General features: G+C 37.3%; 1 protein-coding gene across 1 annotated transcript; it reads right to left on the bottom strand.

The window, feature by feature from the left end:
- Positions 1-8,373: 8,373 nt before the first annotated feature.
- On the bottom strand, positions 8,374-9,312 carry LOC127224657 (olfactory receptor 13D1). Its single transcript, XM_051187758.1, has one exon. The coding sequence runs from the start codon at positions 9,310-9,312 to the stop codon at positions 8,374-8,376; it is 939 nt and encodes a 312-aa protein (XP_051043715.1).
- Positions 9,313-12,957: the final 3,645 nt, after the last annotated feature.

Raw genomic sequence — 12,957 nt, 5'->3', positions numbered from 1 at the left:
ACTTTATAAGTACAATGGTAATGAAGCTTCTAGATTAACACTCATAAACATCTGAATCATTATTATAACACAGCTGCTAAACAGTTATATTGTCTTCATCAATAGTAACTGTCATTTTGTCTTTCATCTGGTGTGAGAGGAACCAATTCTGATTATTTATAAATTGCTTTGATTTAAAGCTTAATTTACTGTTCATTAAGTTTACATATCAGAAAGGAAATATTTGTGATTATGAAACTTCATTGTTTTAAGAATAACAGTGTTATACAATAGATAGGCAATTGTTGTGTAGATATATAGTTATTATGAAGACCTTCCTGGCTTTAATTGTATTAGTTGTTGAGAAAAGCCTGTAAGAAAAGTCATCTCTCCCTTGCTTGCTAATGCTCACACAGCCTGACATGCCTGAAAAAATAGTAGTTCAATTAGAAATAGCCAAAACCATAAGAAAGAATGTTGAAAACAGTGCCTCATGCCAACTCAATTCTGATAAATCTGATGTATTTCTTTTCCATTTTTTTTTCTTCCCCTGTACTCACCCCCTGGGAATAATAGCTGAAACCCCGTCAAGGCTGTGCATAGTAAATTAAGTTTCACAGGGACCATTAAACTTTATTTTTAATTTATCACTTGCAAGAGTTGTAAGTACCTATTAAGATTTGCTTTTAAAATAATAGAACTTTTGTTTTAAGCTGAGAGAATTTGCAATAAAGTTTGCACAGGAACTACTACATTTATTTTAAGATTTTCTCTTCTAAGAGTTGTAAATAGCCTAATTAAAAAGTTTTGACTATTGAATATTTTAAACTTTTTTCCTAAGAAGAGTGTAATCTGCTGCAGGATGAAGCTTCTCTGATGATAGCTATGCAAGACACTGGCCTATGAGTATAGAAGAATGTCATTAGGAAACATTTTATTGCTATGTTCCTTTAGCAGAGCAGTAGTATTTAGTTTTCCCTTAGGTCCTGGACTATCTAGTCTCGGGTTCTTGGCCAGCCAAGCAGTAGTATGGTTTCCATCTCACAAAGTGGGCTTTAGCTCAAATCAGGCAGGTCACTAGTGTAGATTGAAGGGTTTGTAACTGGATTGATGTTTACATTTCTCCTTGATAGTGTGCAAAGTAACTTCTGGTACCATGAACACTAACTAGACTTTAAGGGTGAATGTGTAGATAGGCACCAGCTTGACTTTTCTGTGTTCAATGAATTGTGTAGGTGTTGTCTTCAGCAACTGGATCTTACCATCAATTGGTGGAGAGCTACCAATAACCTCGGCAATACCGTTGGTTACTTAAGGCTTCCCATGGGAATCCTCTGGCCAAGAATTTGATTAGATGAAATCCATTCCCAGCACTAGAAGCTTCCACAAAAGATGTCCCCTGTTATTTGGTGATTTCATTCGGATCAACTTTGTATTCATGTATATGTAGGAAGCTTCTATCGTATTGGTTTCCATACAATCCTTCAAATGGCCCTTGGTTTTAGTTGCCCTTCTTCATATTCCTCTCCAGCCCCTCCTTGCCCCCATCCTATTTGATCCTCCCATTCCAGTTCCTTCCCTTTTCTGTCTATAACTAATTTCCCTTTCCAAGGGATATGGATGGGAACAGAGACCATAACAATATTCAGAGAGTGAGAAACCTTGGAACATTTTGCTCTAAAAGGGATTTCTTCATGAAATCCATCCCCTCAGGGCTCAGGAAACTTTGTGGAAGAAGAGACAGAAAGAGAGTAAGAGTCAGAGGGGACTGAGGACACCAAGGAATCAAAGCCCTCTAAATACAGCACATACAAACAGAGAGAGACCATGGCAGCATGCATATTGCCTGAGTGGGTTTGTATCAGATGAGTTCTAGTACTAATCCAGAAGCAAGAGCCAATTGACAGCCACTTGCGAATGAAAACTTTGTTAATTTGTTTTCTCCAAGGGGGTGTCACTGAGAAAAAAATACCCATAAGGGTAGGCTGCCTGCCCAGCAGTAGATACCAACAGAAAAAGAACTCAACAGCATCTTTGGGAGTTCTTTGTCTTACAATGTTACAAAATGTTAGTCAAAGTATTTTTTTTAACCTTACAGGTGCTATGAGTATATAATTATGGCTTCTGGTTTTGTATTTTTGTGGGATTCTCATGGTGTGAATATGTGTGTTTCAGCTTCGCTTCTAAAATGCATTCCTTGTTTTTTTTTTTTTTTTTTTTTTTCTTTTTCTTGCTTGGATGTTTTGTCCTATTCCAATTTCTTAAAATCTTATTTTATTTTTATTTTTTAGATGCCTTTTTATTTTTTAAGGAGAGATAGAAAGAGTGTGTATCTGGATGCAAGAGGAGCTAAGGGAGAGTAGGGGGAGGGGAAACAAATAAAAATATATTGTATGAAAAAATCTATTTTTAATAAAAGAAAAAATGAGATTTATAATTATACCACTTAGGATTTGATTTCCACCTTCCATTCAGTCACAGATAAATTCTTCCAAGGACCATAGGCAAATTTTATGTTCTTCTGCCACAAAACCATGCACATTCTAAAACTTTCACACATAAAGGAGAACAGAGAAAAGCTAATGCTGAGTGTCATACACCTGCCATCCAGCTTCTGGCTTTCATATTTTACTAGATTTATTTAGAGTCTGTTCCTCCTTTAAGCATGAGTCATGTTTTGGATGTATTTTAGAGGAAGCTGTAGATGTCATTACACCTTTTTTCTCATAAGTATTACATCATGTCATTTCATTACAGTTAATTATCTATAGTTTTCATTTCAATTAGACATTCACAGGGAAGTGGACATGATCTCCCAGCCCTGACCAAGAAGGAATCGCCAATTGACAACTGCTCGCAAAGGAAAATTTTCTTCAATTGAGTTTCACTGAATGTATAAACCACACTTAAGGATAGGCCACATACACATCAGTAGATGACCAGCACAAAACAAACTCAATGATATATGCAGTTTTGTGTATGTTTTATATTTATTTTCTGGATATTTGAAAATTACTGGTCTTATGCTTGCATGTTATGGGTTTGATTTTGTGTTTTTATGGTTTTGGGTGTGTGTGTGTGGCAGGAGGGCTCTTTGCTTTTTTTTTTTTTTTGTTTTAAACAATTCTGGTTTTCTGTATGTTTTCTAAAGAAAGAAAAAGTAAGAAGTTGTATAAGTGGAGATGTGGAGGGGTATTTGGGAGGATAAAAAGAAGGGAAACTGTGTTCAGAATATATTGTATAAATTTTCAATAAAAAGAAATTTACATGCTATAAATTCACATTCAGTTTTGACAAAAGCATGCCTATGCTATTTGAATCCTTATAAGAATACACAGAACATTAGCTTCAGAAAAGTTCCATCTTGTCCCATCTCAGTTAATACTTGCAGTTACTCTCCCAACAGAGGCACCCACTGTTCTGATTTAAAAAACAAACAGATAAACAAAAAACAAACACTTAGTTTTGTGTGTTCTATAGTTTCAATGTGCACTGTTTGAAACAGAATACTTTGTCTTCAGAGTATGGTTCTAAGGGCAGATAGGTAGAATCAGTGGTGTGATGTGGGAATCCATTACATAGCCTGGTCTCTTAGTTGGGGTTTCTATTGTTGTGAAGACACTGTGATCATAACAACTCTTATAAAAAGAAAACATTTAATCAGAGTGACTCACTTACAGTTCAGAGGTTCAGCCTATTATCATGGTAGGACATGGTGGCTTACAGGCAGACATGGTGCTAGAGAAGTAGATGAGAGTCCTATGTCTTGAAGGCAACAGGAAGTGGTCTGAGATACTGAACAGTATCTTGAGCATATGTGATACCTCAAAGCCTGCCTCTACAGTGATACACTTCTTCCAACAAGACCACACACATTCCAACAAGGCCACACATGCTAATAGTGCCACTCCCTATGAGGTTATGGGGGCCAATTACATTCAAACCACCACACCTAAGTTACATGATGTTGCCTGGAATTGGAGAGTAGTATAGGAAGTGGTCATATATAGACTGAGTTTGAATGGAGAACAGATAGAATTTGCTTGTGGGATGAATGCAGATGTTTCACTTCCTAAGATAGAAAAGACTAGAAGGAAAGTAGTTTGAAGATAGGAAATTAAAGTTTCTATTTTGGACATGCATTTAAAAGGCTGCTAGGGTAGGTCTCAGGGCTGGCGATACATATAGAAGTCATTGTTCTTTATGTTAATATTTTTATTTTGGTCATTGTTAAGTTACAGGTTCAGTAAGTTAGTTCAGGGATTACATCTGTGTGTAATCATGTTGGGTTGACTCTGTCAATCTGTTAGAATCTTCCAATGTCTAGAATGAAAAAAACTATATATACAACAGAGGGAATATTATTTTACCTCATGATAATTTTACAGTAGTTGCATGTATTACATATATTATAGTGACACTGTACATACTTAATATAAATTATCTTAAAAGACAAATAGGGGCCAATAGAATGGCTTAGTAAGTAAAGATGCTTGCCACCAATGCTGATGGCTTGAGTTCCATTCCTAGGACATAGAGAACTAACTCATGCAAATGGTCTCCTGACTACTATACCTTTGATATATGATGTGTATACACACACACACACACACACACACACACACACACACACACACACAGAGGCCATACAAGAAAGTAAAATAATGATTCAATGGATCATTTGATAGAAGCCCACTTTGTTATAATTTGCGAGATTCAAAAGCCAGATAATTCATAGCTCTTCCCTTAGTGAAATTTCAAATAAGCTAATAGCTGTGTGCATAATCAAAGAGAACACAGATCTTTACATAGTAAGTAATTCAGTGTTATGAACACTTTTCCCTCCAGCCTGGTCCCAGAGCTGCATCAGCCCCAAATAACACACAGAGATGCTATATTAGATATAAAGCTGTTGGCTTGCTATTAGTGTTTCTTATTAGCTATCTCTGTCTTAGTGTTTCCACATGGTCTTATCTTACTGGAGAGAGGGTCTAGACCTCTTCCTCTCAAGTCCCTACATCTTGACTCTTCCTATTACATCTCCCAGAATCCTCCTTGACTCCTAGTCCCACCTATCTTGCTTTCCTGTTGACCAACAGTGCTTTTTTCATTAACCAATAAGAAAAACATATTTACAGAATGACATCTCCCATCACTTCAGCTTAACTGCTTTGTGATACGAGTTTAAGTGGAGGAAGTCAAGGTAGAATGATGACAACATGAGGTCAGAGGAGACATTTTGAGAGACATGGTGAGTTTGTAGAGATAGGCTAGAATTAGGGAATTTTAGAATGACAACTGTAAGGATTGCTCAGGCAATAGAAAACACCTCATTTTTTCTTCAGTACAAGAAAGTCAATCACAAATTAGTTCATTTACTCATTCAGCACAGACTGTACTTGTTTTCCTTTTACTCTTTGCTCTTTCAGGGCCTCCCACCCAGATCCAAATAAATACACAGAGACTTATTCTTACTTAGAAATGCCTGGTCTTAGATTGACTTCTAGCCAGCATTTCTTTACTTAAATTATCCCATCTACCTTTCACCCCTGGGCTTTTACCTTTCTCTATTCTGTATGTCTTTCTTTACTTCTTACTCCCTTGCTGGCTATTTGGCTGGGTGGCTGGCCCTTGAAATCCCTCTCTCCTTCTCCTCTTCTTACTCCATATCCTTTCCATCTTCCTTTTATTCTCTGTCATCCTTGCCTGTTTCTCTTTCCTGCCAAGCTATTGGCCACTTAGCTCTTTATTAGATCATCAGGTGTTTTAGACAGGTAAAGTAACACAACTTCACAGAGTTAAGCAAATACAACATGAAAGAATGCAATTCATCTTTGCATCATTAAACAAATGTTCCAAAGCATAAAAGAGTGAAGCACATCTACAACTAATATTCCACAACAACACACTTTTTTTTTAAAAAGGGGAGATAGGGTTTATTTTGGCTCACAGTTCTAATGTATAATCCAACATGGGAAATCATGGCAATAGGAGCTTATGACACCTAGTTACCATTGCCCTCAATTAGAAAGATGGATGCTCATTCTCAGCTCAGTTTTTCCTTCTGGTGCAGCCAAGGGAAAGTACAATCATAGTTTAGGGCAATCCATATAGCATGTGTGGTGGTTCATTTCCCAAGTGATTTCCCCATCTGGATACTGATTCTTTTGTTTTTATTTTTGTGACAAGTAGTGCAGGGTGACCTCACAGTTAAGATTTGCTTTGACAAATGATATTGGATGACAAATTCCTTGTGCATGTGAATGAAATATATGTTTATGTGGTACATGTACACATGTGTGTGCATTCTCCTGTGAACAGGTCACAGGAGGGCATGAGGTGACCTGCTCTATCTCTCTATCTTGTTCACTAGAGACAGGGTATCTCATGGAACCTAGAATAGGATGGAAGCTAGCAAGCTCCAGCTGTCCTCTTGTCTCCACAGCATTGGGGTTACAGGCTGCTGTGAGACCATGTCTAGCTTTTTAAATGGGTGCTAGCATCTGAACTCTGCTCCTTTTGTTCATGTAGCAAGCACTCTCATCTACTGAGCCGTCTTAGGGAAAAAGTGCTTAACTTGAGAGTTTTCACTGACCTTCTTCCATTACAGGCTCAACTTTTTTAAAACTCCATCTTTCTCTAAATTCCTTGCTTTAGCATGATAGCTTATTTTGCATGAAAAAGATTACTATGATTAAAGAAGGAACAGAAGAGAGGTTGAAAACTGTAGGATGATTGGGCATAAGAAATCTTGGAGAAGATGTTTTGAAACAGCTGTGAACTAAGATGCACTAGGGTTTTTATATTGCTGTGGTATAGCAGTTTTAAAGAAACTCAAGTAGGGATGTTAAGAGTGCTTTGATACCAATCACAGTTCTTTCTTTGGTAAGAAGTACCCATGCTGATGCTGGTTTTTATCAGGGTTGTGGTGATAATCCCAATACCTATGACAAGAAGCACACAGTGGGTTGTGTTCTTTCTTCATTTGGCTTTGTATTGAATAAGCGCCAATCTTAAGTGTACAGCTTAACCCACCTTCCTAACACAACACACCACTCAAGGTGTTTGTAGACTGACTTTTCAAATACAACACACCAGTCAAGGTGTTTGTAGACTGGATTTCAATATTTTAAAATGCTTGCTGATGGGGAACAGCCAAAGTGAAAGCTAGAATCCAGGAGAGTATAAATATCCCCCAGCAGGTTTTTGGGAGGTGAGTGGACTACTTATGTGCTTGCCTATTGTGAACTTTAGTTATTGAAAGATAGGGCTTGCTGCCAAGCCCGATGGCCTGAATTTGATCCCTAGGGCCCACATGGTGGAAAGAGAGAACTGACTTCTACAAGTTGTCCTCTGACATTCTACTCTTGCAATGTGGCATGCATGTACACCCATGTAAATTCACACAGAATTAATAAATAGATGTGTTTCTTTTAAAGCCCCATGGATGCTGGAATCTTGGGACTAATTTAAATCTTTTTACTTTTCCCTCAAAAATAAGAATGGAGAAAGATAGGAACAAGGATTTGGCAAGGGAATATTCAGTTAGGAATGCAAACAGCAAGAATCCAATTAAAAATTGGGGGAGCATTGTAGAAAAGTGGTTTATTGGCTCATAACCAAAAGAATAATGGTGAATTTTGCTTTAGCCACATCTGGATCAAGGAGTTAAAGTAACAGTGCCAGACACCTTCCCTTTTCCTCAGGCTCCCCCCATGCCTTTCATGTAGTCCTTTTCTGGGCTCTGGCAGAGAACTGGCCTCTGCTTCCTCACCAAACTTAGCAGGAAGAATGCTGCTTTTCTCAAACTGGAGCAGCCTTTGGGACCGAGTGTGATTTACCTGATGTGGCTGACTTCTGTGTGGTATCAATTGCTGGAGTAGAGAGGGCTACTTAATTGGCTAGGCCTATGATCATAGCTTACTGCTGTTTACAGAGGGTAGAATTAGCTTTCCTAGTACCACATGGAAAGACTAATAAGTCATAAAAAGAAAGGATGGTCTCTTTTCCCAGTAGAGAGGGTTATAAACCATAAAATAACGGGTGTTGAATTAAAAATGAATGAAAAAGGAGACTAAGAAGAAAAAGTACATAGATGATAAATGAGGGGAAGCACAAGAAAGAAACGACAGAAGATGAAGCCAAAAATGAGGTAAAAAGGAATAGAGGGTACAGGACATAGAAGAAGTGAAAGATCGATTTAATGGAATACTACAAGGGATTGAATAGAAGATATGCATTTGGTTAGAGAGTCTGCAAACACCATGATATTCAGAGGTTTACATGACAGATGTTGAGTTTCATGGGACATCTATCCTTGGCCTTTCAAGCAGACTTTGAAAAACACAACATCTCATTTGATCCCAGGCTGAGTATCTTATGCCTCACAGCCTTTCACATTTTCTGTAGATACAAATATTTACTCAAAATTTTCTTCACAGCTTCTTTGACCTCCTTATTTCTCAAGCTATAGATGATAGGATTCAACATTGGAGTCACCACTCCATAAGACAGTCCAATGATTTCGTCAGATGCTTTGGTGTACTTTGACTTGGGTTTCATATACATAAAAAGGGCCGAACCATAGAATAAGATGACCACAGTTAAGTGGGCTGAACAGGTAGAAAAAGCTTTCTTTCTTCCTTCAGCAGAATTAATTCTCAGGATGGAAGAAAGGATAAAAATATAAGACACAAAAATTAACAGCAGGGGAATCATTAGCAAAACAATACTGGCCACGGTCATGATAAGTACATTCATGGTGATATCTGAGCACACAAGTTTAAGAAGAGCCAGGATCTCACAGGTAAGGTGATCAATGACATTATTACCACAGAAAGGTAGCACCATTGTCAAGACTGTTTGCACTAGAGAGTTCAGACAGCCTATGACCCAGGACCACACAGCCATGTGCACATACAACACCTTGTTCATGATTATAGGGTACCTCAATGGATTACAAATGGCTACATACCTATCATAGGCCATCACAGCCAGGAGGACACACTCTGTTGAGCCCAAGCCAAGGGAGATAACCATTTGCAGAGCACAACCAAGGAATGAGATGGATTTTCTCTCTGACATAAACATGATTAGCATTTGAGGAATGGAAGAGGATGTGTAACAGATGTCCAAAAAAGAGAGGTTCCCAAGAAAGAAGTACATGGGGGTATGGAGTCGAGAGTCCAGGACACTAATGATGATGAGGAGACTATTTCCCAGAAGGATTATCAAGTACATGATGAGACAGAGCACAAATAGGAAAAGCTGGAGTTCTGGATACTGGGAAAGCCCCACGAGGAAGAATTCCATCACTGCAGAATCATTTCCCATCTTCACATACTTACCTCACAGTAGAATTCATACAAGGATGTGACTCAAGGAAACTTAGGATTTTGATAGAGATTTATAAGGTAACTTTCACATGCATTATCTTCTTTTGTTCTTAGAAAAGTTCCTAAAATCAGCAAGGGCAAAGTTATTGTATTTTCACTAAAATTGAAAGAGACACAGATAGTAATATTGCTTAGCATCAAATGGCAGCAGAGACCTGGATTTGTACTAGGAAGTGTCATGTCTCTAATTGAATGCAGTCTCAGATTAACTTCTTTCAAGTGTGGCCACATTAGTATTTTTACCAATGAACATTTTGACATAAAGCTGTATCTTTTCTTTTGAGACAGGATTTCTCTATGTAGTCCTTGATGTCTTTGAACTTGCTTTGTAGACCAGGCTGACCTCAAACTCAGAGATCCACCTACTTCTGCCTCCCGAGTGCTGGGATTAAAGGTGTGCACCACTATGACTGGCTAAGCTGTATCCTATTAAATCTGGGTCTAAAAGTACTATTTAGATTTGTATCTTGTCACCAATTTAGACTATTACCTATTTAAATTACCTAACTTTTTAGAGTTGCAGCTAGCTAGGCTAGTGTCACCTAGAGAAATGAGTGAAACAATAATGTTTTGGTAGTTTGTTTTGTGAATTAAATTAGGTGGAATCATCTACTTAATGATATAGTAGGTAGTTGCAATATGTCACTATAAATAAATATAGTATAATATAATACATGACAATTTTAAGTATATGTTCATATTTAGTAAATTATACTTTTAAGTCCAATTGACTGAAAAGGGAAAAAGTTGATTTAATTAAAGTATTTTAGAGGGCCTGTGTGTGGTGGTGCACACATTTAATCTTATCACTTGGTAGTCAGAAGTGGTAGATTTCTGGAGTTCGAAGCAGCCTGGACTACTTAGCAATTTCCTGAGCAGTGAAGGCTACCTAGTGAGACCCTGTCTCAAAAAATTCTTATTTTAGAGGTAGGGGATTACAGTTATAACAGGATCATTCTTTTTTCCCCTGGAGAATCTAAATTGTGACAAGTCTAGGAACAATGAAGCTTGGTTCACAGGGACTTCCAAGCACTGAGGATACTTGGATATTCTTAGGTACAGTTTTGCTCAGCCTGAAATCCATTCTCAATTAATTAAAATCACCAAGAATTACATTTCTTCCCATTACAACTTTTCAGTTGCCTCAAATTCTCTGTTGTTCTCTTCCATTTATCTTCTAGATTCACATTTTGCTTTGCCAGGTTAAATCAATACAGCTTTATAAGTACCTACTAATACACATTTTACTTCAATTTTTATATTTTATGCTTTAAATGAGGTCCCAAGATAGACCATAGTAGCTTTGTTTTGGGCTATGAGGCTTTTGTATGTGATCAAACTAATGGCTAATTTTTGAGTACTTTGTTGTAACCTAATTATACTTTTGCAAGCTAATTGAATTCCTCAACTCATTAAATCTGGCTATAGAGTCAGCTGTGTGAACAAGGAGAACAGACCATCTCTCACAGACTCCTACACTCAGCAAGAGACAACTATTAGGGAGAAGTTCCTGCTTGCTGTGTTAAACTTAATAGCAAATTTCACTAGTCTTACTTTTAATCATAAATGTGATACAGAAGAAAACTCTGAAGGCTGGATCATAGCCTCCTTCTGTAAGAGTTTCACAGTTAGTGGAATTAGTATCATCGAGAACAATGATGTGAGAATCCTCATCTCATTAGCCTCTATCAACCACGCACCTGGAATCCTCTAGCTTTGGTTTTTACTGTGCAAATCAATACACTCTTTAGAGTCTTCAGTGGCCTAGTTCTTGACTTTTCTTCCATTTCCATGTGGTTTGTCTTTCTCTTTTGTTCTGTCTACTTATAATTGTAGCCCCCCACCATTAAACTCAATCTTGTTATGTGCCCCCCCTTACATTTGCTTTCTAGGATGCCTAGAGACAATTATAGACTGATTATATAAAGGATTGCAACCTATAACTTGTCTTCATTATTGCAGCTTCTTTTTTTCTGGGCTTTGGTAGAATAGATGTTTTTCTTTTTCATTTGATTGTATTCTTATCCACTATTACACATTTTCTTTGTCCCCCTTGTATCCAAAGAGCTTAAAGACATGGATGAAGGGCTTTCTGCAGGACTTGTTGAAAGTGAGGGCACTCTTATATGGAACAGGACAGGAAAAGTGTTTTTTCTTCATTTCCTTTCCATGTCAATTCTTTTCTCCTGAGACTATCACCTGGACTATCACTCAGGCAAAGGTTAAACCAGAAATGATGTCAACCATATCTTCGGACATATTCTACAAGGACCGACTCCCACAGAGGAACAAGTCCAGGCTGAATATTTGACTTTTGGAATATAGTTGTGAAGAAAGAAGAGAAAGGGGGAAAATAAAAGGAAGGACAAATAAGGACTGAATACTTACAATTTAAAGTGTGCGAACAGAACACATGTTGTAACAGCAGGGCTGTTGAGGAAGAAAGGAAGAAGGGACCATGGCATCTTTTCTCTGTTCAAAAATGGATCCAGACATGACGGGCTATTGTTTTCAGGTAAAGGATGAGCCAGAGAAATGAAAAACAGTAATCACACAGAACAAACTAAAAATTCACCCAAAACATAAAAAGCCCTTCTCGGCTTCTCACTGCCCTCTCCCCCTCTCACTTCTGCACTTTTGATCTACTGTCATGGAGCCAAGGAGGGAGTTCATAGATGGTTTTGTGACCTCTCCAGTGATTTTCATCAGTTTCTACACAAAGCATTGTTAGAAATAAAGACTTCTTCTTCTTCTTTTTTTTTTTTCAAGACAGGGTTTCTTTGTGTAACAACTCTGGCTGTTCTGAAACTTGCCTCTGCTGGGATTAAAGGTGTGCATCACCACTGCCTGACAGAAATAAAGTTTTAGGAAGACAATGTTACACTACATTATGAAACTTCAAATTGGTCTTTAGCCCAAGCAACAATCACATCCCTTGAAATTAGAAACTCTGAAATCGTGGCTGTTATTCCTAATGCTTTGCAGTGACTGTCTTTTGTCTTGTCTCGGTATTTTTTAGTTACTAACTTTTCTTCATGAACATGCACCTGATATTTTACTAAATAGAAAACTTTCAGCTCAAGTTATTTTCTAAGAGCATCCTCATCTCCCATTGTGAAGGTGATGCCTTTGGTATGTGTTCTCTTACTCAGCACAAACTATGCCACAAACATTAGAACACACAATGGGGTTGTCAATTTTTGACTTTCAAAATGAACACAGGGTTCAAAATGCTTAAGGTAGGTATTTTTATGCTTTTAAGAAAAAAAGTAATTTATGTACTAGATACCATATATTCATATGAAAATAATATAATTTACTAATAAGTTTATTAAAATAGCCTTTTACCTAAATCTGTCAGAGCAGATACAATTTAGTTTGTAGAAACTCATGCAAAGAATAGAGGGAACATTAAACCATATATTTAGATGATGTCATTTATTTTTACTAATTTATAGAATTCTGAATTAATCCCTGAAAATTTATTATAACATATGAAACAAATAGCTAACCCCCCCAAATAGATTGGTATCTAACTAGATATCAAAGAGTATTTGATGGCCTACAACATCTTTTCTTGATA

This window comes from Phodopus roborovskii, unplaced genomic scaffold, assembly GCF_943737965.1.
Source record: "Phodopus roborovskii unplaced genomic scaffold, PHOROB, whole genome shotgun sequence".
NCBI lineage: Eukaryota > Metazoa > Chordata > Mammalia > Rodentia > Cricetidae > Phodopus > Phodopus roborovskii.
This window is presented reverse-complemented; position numbering and strand designations above follow the sequence as displayed.